General features: G+C 38.0%; 1 protein-coding gene across 2 annotated transcripts in view; it reads left to right on the plus strand.

Moving 5' to 3' along the window:
• The window catches only part of GABRG2 (gamma-aminobutyric acid type A receptor subunit gamma2), an 89,251-nt gene that overhangs the window by 65,692 nt on the left and 6,222 nt on the right, over positions 1-17,337 (plus strand). For both annotated transcript variants that reach the window (XM_084761921.1, XM_084761920.1), the window contains exons 7-8: positions 11,489-11,641; positions 17,105-17,310. In XM_084761921.1, the coding sequence (XP_084618047.1) occupies positions 11,489-11,641; positions 17,105-17,310 (359 nt within the window). The remainder of the gene's footprint in view (positions 1-11,488; positions 11,642-17,104; positions 17,311-17,337) is intronic.

The raw sequence follows: 17,337 nt of genomic DNA on the forward strand, positions 1-17,337 counted from the left end.
GGCCTAAGGACATGACAGCATCCAATGGAGTGAAGGAGTGGAAGTTTCAATCTTGCCTGCAGAGTTGTGCCTGTATTACAAAGACTCCCTTCCCTCACTTCCTTAAACCAGGGCAGGGCTCTGGCCTCATAATTTTACATCGGAATAGAATCTTATCTCTGCAAGCATGCATTACAGTATGAGAAAGGAAGTCTTTTTATATTATTATTAATTTATTCAGATTACATCTCAATTGCTTTCCTCTGGCTTGTCTCCTCCCATTCTTCCCTTCCCCCCTCTTTCACTCTATTCCCCTCCCCTAGGTCTGTGACAGAAGGGGACCTCCTCCCCCTCCATATGGTCACAGCCTATCAAGTCTCATCTTTGTAGCCTGCCTTTTCTTTCTCTGAGGGCCACCAGGCCTCCCCACCATGGTGAAGTGGTCAAATACGAGGCAGCAGAAACCTTAACCAGGTCTTAGTCAGGTGTTAGCTTGAATCACAAATGAATGCGACCATGATTTTGACTTTATAACACATCCTGTATCAAAATAAGTAAAAATGCAGAGATTCATCCTAAGTATAAATCCAAATAAGATCCAATCACAACTCAGTTTTCAAGGTCAAAGACCTGTAGGGTTGTATGCAAACACTAGGAAGGTGAGACCTGTAATAACAATATTCTCTCTGCTCTACCTAGGCACCATTCTGGGACTCTAATTCTGTCATCTTCACCACTGGTTTGTGTGTGATGGACAGCTATTATATCTATTTTCCATATGAGAACTATTCAATATCAAACTAAAAAAAATTAAAAAGTTGGTTTTTATTCTTCTCTGACAACTGGTTTATTTATTTCTGCATTAGAAATAAATATTGTTAGAACTTTTATTAGTAACTTGACATGTTTTTCAAATGTGCAGAATTTGAAATATCAAAATGATATAAAACTACTGAGAATATAATCAATATTAATGTAGTACTTTCACTAAATCTATCATCTGGCTACATCTACAATATTTTGTAGAGAATAGATAAAGAGATCTGGAGAGGAAAAGATATTTACCCAGGGGTCACCTGGCAAGTTGGAATCGAGTACTTCTGATATTCCTTTATTATCCTCATAAAAGGGTCTTCTTGGGGGAGAAAACTTAAGCTTTACGGAACTAACTACCAAAAATATGGCATAATTTACACAGCACTGTGTGTGAAGTTATTTTTTCATATTTATTTTAATATAATTACAAAATTATTCCCCTCCCTTTCTTCTCTCCAACTCCTCCCATATACCCCTTTTTTTCTCTCTTTCATATCTATGGCACCCCTTTTTAATAACTGTTCTTACACATGCATGCACGTGTGTGTGTGTGTGTGTGTGTGTGTGTGTGTGTGTGTGTGTGTGTGTCTACGTGCGTTACTTTCCTAAATATATCCTGCTTAGCCTATATACTGTTTACTGCATGCATATTTTCAGGGCAAAAGACTTGGACTTAGATAACAAATTGGTGTGCTTATCCTTGGGGAAGACTCTTTCTTGAACAGCTATTCTTAAAAATATCCCAGTCATAAGCCAAAGAACTTCTTCAGTAAAAGAATTTCACTGAGTTGAGGAGAATCTGAAATTGAATGCTGAACACTAAAGTCCAAGTAAGGCCAAGTTTTTAAGCCTATACCTTTGCAGAACATCCTGAGGAATAATTTGACGTCTTGGGGTCCAGTTTGTCAGTTGACCTTTTGGAGTCACCGCCTGTGGTTGCCTAGATTTGAACGCATATGCTCGCCCCCCCCCCCCCGCAGCTATTTGAAAGCCATTTCAGATAACTTGGTATTTTGCTAACATCAGGTTCTTCAACCTCAGCAGAACCTTTTCCTTAAGAAAACATCAGTGCCTGGGTTACACTACTCAGTCCAATTTCAATGCAAAGTCATAAGAACCTCATTGAAAGAGGAAGAAAAAAACAACAAGAAAAAAATAAAGCATTTCTATTAACACGCTTATTTCTTCAGGAAATAGTTTCTGGGCTCAGGGATAGGATCATTAAGAACATTTCTCTTCTATGACTGAGTTAAAGCATCATATTCTTGGTAATTCCATTGCTTTAGAGAATAAGCTAAATTAAAGACTGGCTGCTTAATAATTCTCCGCTAAGCCTCATCTTTCGTCTTCGCTGACTGAAAAAAGAGAGGTAGACTCGTGGGCTAAAAGGTGCCTGCTTAGGTTAGCTGTCTGCTATCCCTGGCAGAAACAGATCCAGACCATTAGAGAAATCCCTTTTGTGAGTGTGTGGCTTCACACAGATGGCCTCCCTAATGGAGGGCAAATGCCGAATCAACTGGTTCAATGTAGTATGGGAATATCTAAATAGCTCTTGACAGATCAGATAACAAATGAAAAAAGTAGAACTACTCAAGGCCCAGTCAAATTACTTAAAATAATCTCCTGAAATCACAAAACAGTCCCTGACTGAGTGGGTACACAAACCTAGTTCTTAATGTCAACTTTTTTGTCTTTACAAAGTGATGGGCAATAAAGAACATCCTTGAAGAAAGAGCTTTCATCCTAAGAGAGGATGGATCAAGTGGCTGCCTGTGGCTGTAGATGCCATCCATGACAGGCCTGTGGGGTGGGACACTTCTCCCTTGTTTTCTACATTTACTGGAATCGGTTACTCCTATGCCAGCATGACTCCATACAATATGTTCACCCCTTTATTGTGCTTCTGGCTTAACGACTGACAAATTCATCACAGTGTTTTATTTAACAGTGCACAGAGTCCTTCCTCTGCAAGTGCTTGTATAACTGTGAAGTTGGTAAGGAGTTAATGACGGCATGCTTTCTCAGATCTTCGCCAATACCTCCTTTTCCCTATTAACATTCAGTCTTCTTTAAGAAGTCAACTATAGTTGTTTTTTTTTTTTTTAACTATTTGAAATAACTGCCTTTAGCTGTTAGAGTTAACAGCAGACTAAGAAGTCACAATTTCACATTTCTCTTGAATAGGGCTTCTGTTAGAGGTATATCAGGGGATTCATTTGTGCCACACGCTACACAAAACAGTGAGTAGCTGTATAAAAGAGATGTTTTGTGTGTGTGTGAGATCTGTGATTAGTCTGCCATTCAAAACCTGAGCTAAACAAGTGAACATAATTTTACCCACTCAAATCCCTCAGTTATATTAAGGCAGGAATGCATTTAATGGTATTCATGGATACATTTGTATCGCTGTAACGCAAGAGCAATCAGATAGCTTGGCATTCTATTATTCCTGAGAATTCCATGCACCGCTTTAACAGTACTTCCAATCTTGCCACTTATTGATGTCACAGAAGTTGTCTCCCTGAACAGTTACCCTCAGGAAGATACACCCTATTTTGGACATTGGTTTGACAGATTACAGAATGCTTCCCTTCCATCAGCAAATGTGATCTACACGATATTCTGAAGAGCAGTCTGTCTGTGTTTCGCTATTTTGCCGTGGGAATGTAGATGATTTAGCCAAGTCTATGTATCTTGTTATCCTTCATCCTTCTTATCTCTTGCTACAGTTGCTGCTTGTACTTGGATTCTGGGACTGTATTTGCTACTGGGGACTACTCTGCACTTATGTAGAACATGTTTTAATATCTAGTCAGATGTTTGTGGGAGTTAGACTTAATTAGCTGGGAAATTGTCTCCCCTTCTGATAGATAACAGTGACAAACATATTCATTTGAAGTTACAGCTTCAGACATAGGAGCCAGAGTTATTTTATTTAAATAGATCCCTGGATGGACTCTTTGGCTGCCGTTGTTCTGAAATTGGATGACAGACTCAAAATAATGAATGGTGCTACAAAGGTCTACAATGGGCGAGGCATCTGTGGTGGGATTTTAGAAAGTGAGAAAGAAGCTATTGCTTTAATGAGGGAAGTTTTGTGTAAAGAAATGCAGAAAACGGATATTAGCAGGTCTCTCCTGGCATGGCCCCGCGGAAATGTTCTGCACTCTGAAGAGTTTGTGAACATTGTGTTTCTTTCATCTAAAACTCTTTTTCTAAGGGGAAAACTCAGCAGTCACTGCTTGAGACTGCCTTTGTATGGTAAAATGTGCACTGTGGAAGGCTCAACAGTAAATTAAGGCAACTCCTGTGGGCAGCCGGGAGCTCAGGTGTCACAAATCAGCGTCATAAAGAATGGCAGTCAACGGTTACTCAGCTTTTTCCTCTTTCTCTTCTCTGTGTCTCTATGTTACTAAGCATGGGTGGAAAAGAAAGAGATATTTTTATTTCTGTGGTGAGCATTAGGGCAAAAGAAACAAGACAGTTGGTGCTAAGTTCTGTTCTGGATGATGCGTCTTCTTCGTGGACCGGTCTTAACAAGTTTAATCTTCCAGGATGAGGGAGACATCTGCTGGGGTCCTCTCCAATGTCACTTTTCTGCTGCATGTCTAGCAATCTTTCTTCTCTGCCTTCAAATTATGACTCAGAATGGTGTTTAATAATGTTATAAATGTCATCTTACTTTGTAATAACTTTCATTAATGAACCTTTGACTATTTGCTTGAAAATATACCAAGAACCATATATGAATGAGCCCTTTTCGTTTTCTCAGGAACCCAATTATTATTCCTATTTTATAGATAAGGATGTTAAGTTTCAGAGAATTAAATAATCTGCATGAAGTCACATACCAGTTAATGACATGACTAAATTTTTCACCCCAGCTGACCTGATGGGTCCCTTGTAGAGGTCATCACTGATGTCAGTGCCAGCTTTTCAGTTTCTGTGGACTCAGGGCTTAGTCTCTTGGATGCTTAATGGTTTATTGTTAACAGCTTAGGACTGTCCCTTTCTCTGGCCAACACAACTGTCATACCTGGATAGTAGGATTGCTCTACCTTATTGTACCAGGAAGAGCCTTTTATCCAGGTGAGTCCAAGGCTGTGGCAAATTTTGTTCCCAAATCTCCGGGGTCTTTCTGTTAGCTGAACCAAATACACACTTGCCTTTTTTCACTAGTCTCTCTTGTTTTCCTCATTCCTCTAGTCTGAGAGTCAAACACCAGCAAATCACTCACAAGAGCCATGGACTCATCTCTTTTTGAAAGCCAAAATTTAAGCAGGACAGATTCCACTATTGTTCCATGTTCCTGTCCTCAGCAGGGAAGCAGGTGGAGTCTTCAAAAGCCACACTTAACCCTGAAAACTTACATCAGTAATACTTACAATTTTCCATTTTATCATCTTCTGCAGTTGCGTTTTGTTCCTTTGCTTCAACATTAGAAACTAAGTAGGAGCTAAAATCAGGATATCAGTTGTGTGTGTGTTCATCCATGGGCACACACACAAACAAACAAAACTAATTAACTATCTAACTAAAACACACCTGTCAGACTTAACGTGGAAGACTGGTAGTTTCAGTAACCAAGTCTGATTGTTATCTTCTTCATTAAATAGATCCAGCCAACAGTCTCAATTACTAATTCAGTCTTTGCATACAATAATTGGTCAAGTTGATATCCCTGCTCTCATTTTATCTTGGCAAGCAGATAACTTTATTTCAGCTCAGTTGTGCTATAGATACAATGTGACCTTGTATCTATAGCATAGGTGATTAAATCTAGCAACCTATATAAAAATGTGTGTTCTTAGTCAATTGCTTTGTAAACTAGAATTTGGTATTTTTAAAGCTCCATGGGGCTGTAAAGATTTCATAACTATATCATTTATTCATTAACAAGTAATTGTTGATTTTTCCACAAAACATATGTTGAGTTTACAGAAGAATAAATTCATGACAAAATAGGAGCAACTACATATCCCTCTGAGTTCATAAATAATTTTTTGATCTGTATGGTAATATAGAATTAATATTAATCAGATTATCATTTTTACAATCTTACTGATACATTTCTGAGGGCTTTAGAACAATTAAGGACTTTTACAGTTGACAGGATGAATTAATTGTCATTTGATAATGAAAGGATCTATTTGTATATGAAAAAGATATTAGAGATGTGTCAAGATATTCTTTTTTATTTTCTTTATTAAATATTTTTAATTTTTTTACAAATACATTTATATTATTACACATATATACAATGAACTACCTACAGTAAGAAGAACCATGAAAAAAATTGGGAATTACATAAATGTTACATTCTTAGTGTTTTGGCTATTTGTGTATTCTTGAGACAAGACTTTAACATGAAAAGAACCAGAATGAGGTGAGATATTTAAGGAACTGCAGAAACTCCAATTAGAGAAGTAACACTATTCAAGTGAGCCTGGAGTCATAAAAAGACAATGTGAAGCCTTTGAACACTAAGTAAAGGTTTGTGCTGTGTACTGATATCAATGGGTGACTATTGATCAATTCCAAGGTTTGTGTATGATATGGTCAGAGTGCAAAGAGACCTTCTGGAAGTTAAAGACAATATATGACAAATACAAACAATGGTTAGAAAGGCATCCCGTTGGTAAATGGCAAAGTAGATCTAGATAGCTGGTTATAAAGTGGGGGAGGGGGGAGAAGCTATGTTGAACTGGGTCAATAGGCACTAGAAGTTGAGAGTTAAGAAACTTTTCTATAAGCTTCCCAGTGCCTAACAGTCTGTAATTGCCAGACACTAGAAAGACCGAGCTTTTGAAATGTGTTTTAGGTAACTGAGGCTCTACTTTTCATATAACTCATTCTCAAGTTATAATTATTATGGCCACTCTTCTAGAGAGCAGAGGTCTAGATAGTATGGAGGGAGGGATGGAGAAAGGGAGAAGAGAGAGAGAGAGAGAGAGAGAGAGAGAGAGAGAGAGAGAGAGAGAGAGAGAGAGAGAATTTGTGCATGATCAGAAGGTTGAAATGTGTTAAAAAAGTAAGAGGGAATTATTTTAGTTATCTAGGAGAAAGATGAGGCAAAAGAGCACAAAGTTAGAGAAATCACATTTCTAAACTTCATTTAGCTTGAGTTTGGAGAACACAAAAGGAATTATCAAGGAGAAATGACTAGCTTAAAATCAAATTATTTGAGAAAATAGATCTAAGAAAAGTTTCTTTCCTCAATTACTATTGGGGATTTTGTATATATTAAAGATATTAGTCTTGAAATCTTATTTATTTGGGAAATAGCCTATTCAAGGATAAAATTTTGTCTTTCACAAAAATTATAGAATTCATTATAATTAGAAGTTCTAAGTTTTCTGAAGTACAATTGTTTATATTTTTATTTCCTCTGTATTTCATGATGCTTCTGCTGTCTTTTCTACATTATGTTACAAAGGTAGTCTACCTATTTGTCTGTGTGCTACGAAGATTTTCTGTTTTGCATTTATATTTGCTTATGGGTTTATTTATGTACTAAATAGGGAGTTTGTGTATTAGAGTGAAGGACAGATTTAATTTCAGAAAACAATTTTGTGTAATGAAAGTTCGCCAATCAGCTCTCCTGCTATGCAGTGACTTCTAGATCTCAAGGTTGAAGGAGGTGATAAAGGAGGCAGGTCTTTATCTTATCACATCTCTCCCTGGTGTGCCCAAAGATGGGCTTTCTTTCTACCTTACCCATTTAAAGTAGCACCCCTAATGTCAGCAGGAAGAAGCTACAGAAAAAAGTGACTCCGCCCAGTTTCCCACTTTATAGGCTGAAATGCTAAGTCAAGGGCAACTCTCTGATATAAGAGACAAATGAGCCTTTAGTTCTGTTTCTCCAAGTCATGCTTGTACCCCTTATATGATAGACTTTATGTTATGTTCGTTCAATTGTTCTCCGTGACTGACTACCCTAATGTCTACTGACTTTTGGTCCCTACATTCTATGGTGCAAAATATGGTACTAAGACAAAAATATAAAACTATAAAAGACTCTCAGATCATATAAACAATCTCTAGACCTGCTTCAAGAGTAAAGCAGTTACAAGAAGAAAAAGGGGGGAATGAAGGAACCAGCCCCCCTTAAGGACCCTCATTAAAGCCAAAGTCTGGGAAAATGTAAAAGTCAGCCTACTCCGTCCTCCCTTAAAGACCGCCATTAAGGCCAAAGTATGTACATTTCTAGGGGGTCCAGCTTGAACCAAGGACTGACAGATATCAGATCACTGTATGTGTGTGGCAGGGACAGGAAAAACCTTGAAGAGTCCAACTTGACTCAAGGTCTCAGTCTGTGCTCAGACTCAAGGACAACCAGTGTGTTTAAATTTCCACTACCCCTCCCCAACCAAAAAAGTTCCTAAACACCCCCTGTGACTGCTTTAAGCAATCTTTCCCATAGATTGCCCCTCCACCCATTATCCAACCACCAAATGCCAAGACTTGTAACTCCCTGCTTGCAGCTTTTCTGCCCAAATGCCAACCAATCACATACTGTAAAACTCATTTCTTTGTCTAAAACCTATAAAAGGCCTGTGCCTCTGTTTCTCAGGGTCTGCAGCTTGAAAGAGCTGAACAGACCCCATCGCGATGGCTCAATAAATTCCTATTCCTATGCATTTGCATCGACAATGGACTCTGTCTCTTAGTGGGGACTCAGGGAATAGACTAGAGATCTCTCTAGAGGTCTCAGTCTTACAAAATTTGGTGTAATTAAGTGAGTGCTCTTTGCAGAGCTGTGATGAAAAATGTTTGTTGGTAGGGAAGGCACATGTGAAAAGATGGTAGAGTAACACGTTATTTGCATCCACCATTAACCTACTAAACTCTGCTTGGTTCTACTATATGTAAGCAGAATAAAAATCATGAGAGGTAAAGATGGTGAAGATTTATCTGAAGATCTTTGTTTTTTTTTTTTTTATGTTTTCATCATTATGACAAAGTATTTAGGACATTTTCATAAAAGGCATACCTACCATTCAACCCAGTGCTTGCATGAAGCAAGCTCTCAATACTGGCAACTTCAAGGTAACTTCTCATTACATCAGAGCTTCTGCAGAGACAACTAATCTCCATGAAACCATTATGATTTTCAGAGTAAACAGTTTCATGTATGAAAGAAGAGAACTAACACTTACTAACCACGGAACTCCAACACTTTCACACAACTCTTTTTTTAAAATATATTTTATTAATTTATTCATATTACATCTCAATTGTTATCCCATCCCTCGTATCCTCCCATTCTTCCCACCCTCCCATTTCCCCTTACTCTAACTGTAACTATCGCACCATTTCACTGACCTTGAGAATTTGTCACCTCTAACCAGTTGTAAGAAGCTTCCTAAGAGATAAGAACAAGGATTAGCACTTGTGTTTGTTAATTCAAAGTATATGTTTCATGCCCTTAATTATTGTATGTATCTCTCCATGCTAAGTATAAACATGGATGAGACTAATGAAGCAGAATTTATGATTTTATGTGTCATGTGATGGGACTTACCAATAGAACAAGTAGATTTGAAGCATCGGAAGTCACCATCTTTGACTTGCTTAGCATTTAAACTTTTGGGGCTTGGAGAAATCACTGATGCAGCACTTTAAGAGGATTAGATTTTCCTGGCTCCTCAGCATAAGAGTTTTTAAGCATATAAAATGTGATGTGGCCTTGGTGATAAGACAGTAATCGTGCTGCCTCTGTGAGACCGCTTTGCTTTTAAATGGCTAAGTCTGTCTGGAGTTTGAATCCATAATCCATGGGTGGAAAAGCTGTAGGGCTTGCAGACAAGGAATGAAGGTGTTGAGAAGCCATCACTGTCTAATAGAGGCCAGTAGATTAGCAAACTATGAGAGCTTAGAGTCTGCCCTAAAGGGAAACGGAGAGTCAAATCAAGATAAGAAACTTTATTAAAGCTGGGCAAAATTCAGGCTCACATTTGAAAAGCCAGAACATTACTGTAAAAGTGTAGGCTCTCATTTGCTTATATGATAAAAAAAAAGTTATTAAAATGGTGGTGTTTGAACTTCTCTACTTTTGAAGATACAAATGTATATTAGTTGATAGATGCTCCATGCTACATCTTGTAATTCCAAAATCTGCACTAGTTTGTTTTGTAGGCAGTTTTGTACAAACTGGGACAAGGCAATTTACAAGCAGTTTACTAATAATCACTTTCCATGTCCGTTGGCTTAGATTGTCTTAAGTTTTTGGTATCATGAAATCTATATAATTCTTCTTTAATTCTTTAGAGCTTTTTAATACATTCCTTGAAAATTTTAATACAAATTCTTGGGAGGGGTGTTGTTTTTCTTGTTTGGTTTAGTTTGGTTTTTTATTTTATTTGCTTGTCTTTTTGAGATAAAGTTTCACTATATAGTACAGGTTGGCTGGGAACTCTCTATGTAGTCCAGGCTGCTATGCAAACTTTAAATTAGGTAATAATCTGACCTCATGCTGTGCTTATAGACAAGTTCTGTAACATATTACAAATAATAAAATCTTTTTAAAAGATAAGATCAGATTATTGCAAGGAAGTCACAAATACAAATACCACATGCTGAGAGTAAGGCAGCCACTCAAACACACACTTGCGCTGTCTCAGAATTTATACTCATCAGTGAGCTTCTGTTTCATTAAAATGGCCATTCAGAAGCAAGGGGGCTTTATTTCAGCTTTTAAAATTTCATTATCGATCACATGTGTATACACAGATTTACCACAAAAGAAGAAAAATAGTATTATAACAGTAGAAATGAGAAAAAAGATACAATAGCTGTATACATTCTTTCATGCTTCACCTGACCTTTGCCGGAATTCTATTCTTTCTCAATTCCCAATATTACCCTTTCTTAGTCTAAATGTCGTACTATATCCATACTCACGTTTAAAACCAAAATGTTTCATAATGTACCGTGAACTTTAAAACAATACTTTTAACTTTATGAATGTATCCATCAAATACATGAGACTTCCCATTTTCTCTCAAAACCCATGCTAAGTACTTGACTGTGTGGTAGTGGAGGAAACAGGCACCATTCAGGGACTCATGCAGGCAAGAGCAAGCTGTAGCAACTCTGGCAATAACCACCCCTCAAATAAAAGCACAACCATGCATGAAAGCAATTGCTATGAAACCACCATGTGATTCAGGGAAATCACGAGGAAACGTCATTTGAAAAGGACTATAAATTTTGAGTCAGATATAACTGTCAATCACCAAGATACTCTCCAGTGCTCTCTCTATTTATAGAAGTAATAAGGGAAAATTCCTCCAGAATGTGCAATACATGACCAGCAAGAAAAGTTGAGTGCATAAAGGATACACACACACACACACACACACACACACACACACAAAAGAAGAACCTGTACGTTGTTGCTCCATAAAGAAAGGCAAGATCCAGAATCATCTGGAAAAGAAGAAATACTTTAAGCCTCAAAAAGTGCTTCTTTCTTTCTGAAAGTACCATTTCTGCTAGAAGGGTTGTTTTCAGTTCAGGCTGGATTGGACTTTATACTTTTGTTATTGCTTTTTTTTTCCCCCCAAGTGGTTTGAAGCAAGCCCTCAGGAAAAATCTGAAAGTAAGTCTGTGAAAGAGTTGGATATGTGCATACTGTCCACATTTCACAGTGTTGCCTGAGCTTTCCCATAGCTCTGTATTTCTGTTCCAGGCGACTACGTGGTCATGTCTGTGTACTTTGATCTGAGCCGAAGAATGGGGTATTTTACCATCCAGACCTACATCCCCTGCACACTCATCGTGGTCCTATCCTGGGTGTCCTTCTGGATCAATAAGGATGCTGTTCCTGCCAGAACATCTTTAGGTGAGATGATGCATTTCTGGGTGCTGTGATCTCCCAAGATAAGTATCCTAGAAAAGTAGTCTTCATTTCTGCTTCTGAGGGGTTGCTCTGATATCATTGGCAGAATAGAAATCCATGGTTTATTATGTCAAAGAAAGTCACTATTGCTATTTAGGTTTTTTTTGTTGTTGTTGTTGTTAATGTTGTTTTTTGTTTGTTTGTTTTTTCCTTTTTTTTTATTAATTCATTCTTGATACATCTCAATGGTTATCCCATCCCTTGTATCCTCTCATTCTTCCCTCCCTCCCATTTTCCCCTTATTCCCCTCCCCTATGACCGTTCCTGAGAGGGATTACCTCCCCCTGTATATGCTCATAGGGTATTAAGTCTCTTCTTGGTAACCTGCTGTCCTTCCTCTGAGTGTCACCAGGCCTCCCCATCCAGGGGACATGGTCAAAGTGAGGCACCAGAGTATGTGAGAAAGTCATATCCCACTCTCCACTCTACTGTGGAGAATGTTCTGGCCATTGGCTAGATCTGGGTAGGGGTTTAAAGTTTTACGGCCTGTATTGTCCTTGGCTGGTGCCTTAGTTTGAGCGGGACCCCTGGGCCCAAATCTGCCTATCATAATGTTCTACTTGTAGGCTTCTAGGACCCTCTGGATCCTTATACTTTGCCATTCTCCCATGCTTCTCCCATCTAGAGTCCCAATAGGATGTCCTCCCTGGTATTTCCTGTATTTAAAGTTTACTAGTTCTATGGTTCTACATTCTTTAAGTAACATTGGTTTTCTTTAGAACAATTAAATAACAAATTTACCTGAAAATAAAAACAAACTAAAACTAATTTCAAGAGAATATTGGTTTTCTTTTTCCTCTGCTCTTCAGCCTCTCCAAACCTATTCATGAGAGATGGACCACATTTATCTATTTTCAATTATCTGCTTAGTGATGATGCAGAGGAAGTTTGAAAGCTGCCAAGGTGAAAGTAGTAGTTTTGGTGAATTAGGCACTTTTGTTTTCTAGCATCAACTGTTACCCTTTTCCTAACATCCCACTCCTGGTTAATTCCAGCATAAATCATTAGTGTAATGATATTTAGCTAAATTGACACTTTTCAGGAGAGCCATCTAAATGATTAATAAGTGAAAAACACTTATTGACAAATCTGGGGAGTAGAATTACTTTATAATTATTTGCAATTAGTCAATATTTTAGATATGGTGTTTCTTGTCTTAGATTTTCATCTTTTGCTTATTCATAGAAGAAGACTTCTATGGCCCAAAGCAAAGTTATTGATTCACAGGGCCGTTGTAGTCTTCATCCACAGCCTGAATGTTAATAGTTCTATGGAAAACCTCAGCCCCCTTCATTAGCTATGTGTGAACTAGTAACACACACTTTGCTAGCTCTCTGATGAGGGAAGTAATAGTAGAACACGGGTTATAAAGTCCAGTAATCTTAATTTCCAACTATATATACAATAGAGATGTACACTAAACTTCACCTGCTCTAATCTATGGTTTCCTCACAGGTAAAAGACATATATTCCTGATTGCTAGCTTGAAGGTCTTTATTGGGCTAAAGTAACATATTTTATGCACAGCACATTGAGCAGAGAAAAGCCTCAAAAATGGTAGTGACTCTTATCATTTCTGACAAAATGATCTGTACCAAGTTATTAAACTGAGGGCAGAAGTGATTACTGTGAAAAAGACAACATTTGCATATCTGTCCTCTTCCAAACCCAATTTAGTTCCCATCTGCTTCAAAATGAAGTTATTTTGATTTTTCTGATATATGCAGTACTTTGTGTTACAAACCCTGTTCAACAATTCAAATACACTGTCTAATGCCACATATTGAAACAAACTCCAAGTTTGTTAATCCTAACACTACAAGAGTGTTACTTGTTAGCACGTCACCATCTCTCAGAAGAAATAGTAGATATGTTGCTCATGTATGGCATAACACTTCCAATGTGCTACTTCCTCAGTAATTATTCAGTTATTTTTTCATGTTTATGATTTAGGAGTATCAAAAGTACTGATATCCTCCAACATAGCCTCTTCTTTATATTATTTTAAAGAAAACATTTCAATCAGTCTTTCCATTTGAAGGCTGGATTCTTTTGACTGATATATCTTTTATGACTACGTGACCATTTCAATTCACCCTCTCAGTAACAGGTGTTCTCCCACAACAAATCATTTGAAAAGAAGAGCTCTAGCTGAGTTGAGGGCAGGCCTTTGATAAGACAGGAAGCAGGTTCTCCTTAGGTCACTTATATATCAGGGATGCTCAATGTGTCCAATGCAGTTTCAATGTTTTTGCAGACATCACATGTAGAAGTTGTAATGACTCTCATATTTTAGAGCTGAGATAAGCATGCAGAGATGCTGAAAGTTAAGTAATATCCACAGACAGTTTGTAGTAGTCCTATCACTTGGGAAACTGCTCATGAGTTTGTCCTGGCTGAGAGGACTTGCTGCTTCCACTTGTCACTGAAGGAAAGAAGCCAAGCTGAGCATTCATGGATTTTTAGCTTCATCTCAATTCTCTAGATCAGTGCTTCATAAATGTAACTATATAATTTTATCACTAAAACTGTTTAAGAAGTACAGGTAACTTATTCCTACCCTATGAGGTGCTTATTTAATTTACCTCAAGCCTAGTCTATGTCTTAGGCTTTTGTGTTTTAATTTTAATCCCAAGAGAGTCGACATAACTGTATTATTTGTGAAGTTCCACAATAGATTACCTTGAACTTGCAGATTTTGTACTTCTTGTTACAGAACAGATAGAGCTAACTTGGAAGATGTCTGAGCCCCCAAATACACTCAAAGAGATTGGCTCCCTTCTCAGGACATCTTTCTGGATCTTGCAGCACTTGACTGTGGTTCAGTGCAAGCTGGTAGCTGGTGAAAGTTAATCATGCTGTTAGCAAAAGTAGGTGCCTAGAACAATGAAAGCACAGTTGGTATTTTTCACTCAAGTATTCTGACATGAGACAGTATCCTGGAGAAGCTCACTTCATGACTAAACAGGAGTAATTAGGAAAAGCTGTGCATCTCGTTTCTCTTGCCAAGGTAAAAGAAACTTTACATTTAGTAAAACTGGGCTTCAAAAATCACACTGTTATCACATTGGTGTTCGGTGAGTCAGGTAAGACCACGATTTCCCTACTTTCTAATGTCATAATTTTCTCTTCTCTGTGATTCCAGGAAGTGCACTGGAAATGTGGTGAAACAATTCCTCAAGCTACACATTGCCTAGCTGCGATGAACTTCCTTATGTCCTAAATAACATCTTTCCCTTTTGCTAGATCAGTACTTAAGTTATGTGTCAGAATTTGTTTTGATTTAAGTCACATGCAAGATCTTCTAAAATGAACTCATCTGTGCTATCTACCAAAAATAGTCACATTTTCACATTTTCAAAATTCAAGTATAGATTCCAGCCTGATTGTGAAAATGAAAGCCCAGTTTTCAATTCAGCTTTTAAGTTCTCTACAAAAATATAAGACGTAATTAGGTACAATCAAGAAGTTCAATTTGAATTAATGTGTTCCCAACCTAATTAGTTTCTTTGGGTATAGGAAGTAGATCACCTCTGGAATAGAAAACACAAATATCTAACCATACTTGAGACTTTATTAGATGTCAGTCCTCTGTGTTAGTAAGTTTTCCATTAGTATAACAGGTATATAAAATAAATCAATGTGAATGGAAGAGAGATTTATTTTTGGATAAGGTCTCAAAGGACTTAGAACATGGTCCTTTGCGTTTCTTGATCTGAGCCATGGAAGTTTATAAAGGAGGATGTCTGCTTATGTCATGCAGATAAATGAGAAACGGAGAGGGGATGGGGCTGGTGTCTTAATATCTCTCCAAGTGTCCACCTCCAATTTCCTAACTTCCTGTCATGCCATTAAATGTTCCACCATGTCCCGAAAGTGTCAAGTTGAAAACTCTTATCACATGTGCCCTTGACCAACATTCAAGATCCTCAATACAACACATTATACATGTATTAATACATTATCTAATTCTCACAAAGTCTTAAAACCTTTTTCCTACTCTCAATCCTAAAGCTAATGCCATAAAAAACAATAGGAATCCTCAGAAAAATCCCTTTCTAATAACCAGTTTTGGAGACTCGCAGAACCATATCATTTCACAAGTCAGGATGATTCAATAGCTCCTACCTTCCTGGGGTTTCATTCTACATATTTTCCTGTATTTACAAATACATATGAAAACTAAAAATGTAGTCCAGTGTAAAGCAGTTAATTTCAGGCCTCCACATCTTTATTTTATCTTTACCCTATAGGAACCTGGACAGAGTATCATTCCTCACGTGCTCAGGATGGTTTTGGTAACCTCTGAGATAGTTTTTATTTGGTAAGGGTTGTGAAAACATGCTAGCTCAGAGAGGCAGAGAAAAAAGTATCCAGCTGACCTTCCTACTCGTCTCTCTTCCAGATGGAAAAGACCCAAAATGCTCATTAGCTCAGTTGACAGCCCAGGAAGAAATGGCTTTAAAAGCCCAAGGCCTGAAAACGAAAGCCAAGGCCAAAATCTTTCTAGCTCAAAGCCCCCAAACCCCCAAAAGCCAAAGGCCAAGGAGCTGAAGAGCTCATGAGATACAGAACTAAAAGCTAAAATCCCAAGAGCTCCTTCTACTTCTACACACTGTCTTAAATACCCCTCAATTCAAAGTCCCTCTGTCAGATGGTTTCTTCCTCCACCTCTTGACCACCTAGGGTTACCTTTACTAAATCCTGTGTATAGAAAGCTCTTGGATTAATGGTATGCACTAGGGCTGGCTGAATCACACTGTAGATAATTTTATTTTTAATATACAAACCTTCATAGAATGAGATGGTGTCACTGGCGTAGTCACCATCTCTCCTTCTTGAAGAAAATCGATGCCCTATATTACATGTATACAGCATGATTAATACAATTTTTATTTCACCAACAACCCCTTGACCACCTTTCCTCTCAACAAATGGCAGACATTCTAAATTTCCATAGACATGGTCTTTCCTCGAACCCTGCCTTTAATTTATTAGCATCCAAAAAGCTGATTGCACTTTGTCTTTCAGCATGAATGCCTCTAAGATCCTCCCATGAGAATTTTGTCTAAGGAGGTTTTCTCCATGCCTGCCTCTTCCATGGCATATATAGAAAGTGATGTCAGCATATTCTTTCCTTGCTTGATCCATACTGTTCCGTCTTATGAGGATCCAAAGCACCCAGAGCCACATTTATTACATTTCCCAGTATGTTCTCTGTGCCAATCAAAATAATCGATACGAAAAGGATAGACAGTATTTTGGATGGAGTGAATTAATTCCAGTGTTTTAGTTACTCCTCTCTTGCAGAGGCTGTTGAACACAGGCAACAATGCCAGTAAGGCTTCTCAGATGCTCACTTTACTGGTGCGAGCATGTGATGTGTTTAACTGCGTTTCTCCACAGGAATCACGACCGTCCTCACCATGACTACCCTCAGCACTATAGCCCGAAAATCTCTGCCCAAGGTCTCCTATGTCACAGCAATGGATCTCTTTGTATCTGTTTGCTTCATCTTTGTATTTTCTGCTTTGGTGGAGTATGGCACCCTGCATTATTTTGTCAGCAACCGGAAACCAAGCAAGGATAAAGACAAAAAGAAGAAAAATCCTGTATGTATCATTTCCCATCTGGGCAAC

This window comes from Acomys minous, assembly GCF_964271855.1.
Source record: "Acomys minous genome assembly, chromosome: 16".
NCBI lineage: Eukaryota > Metazoa > Chordata > Mammalia > Rodentia > Muridae > Acomys > Acomys minous.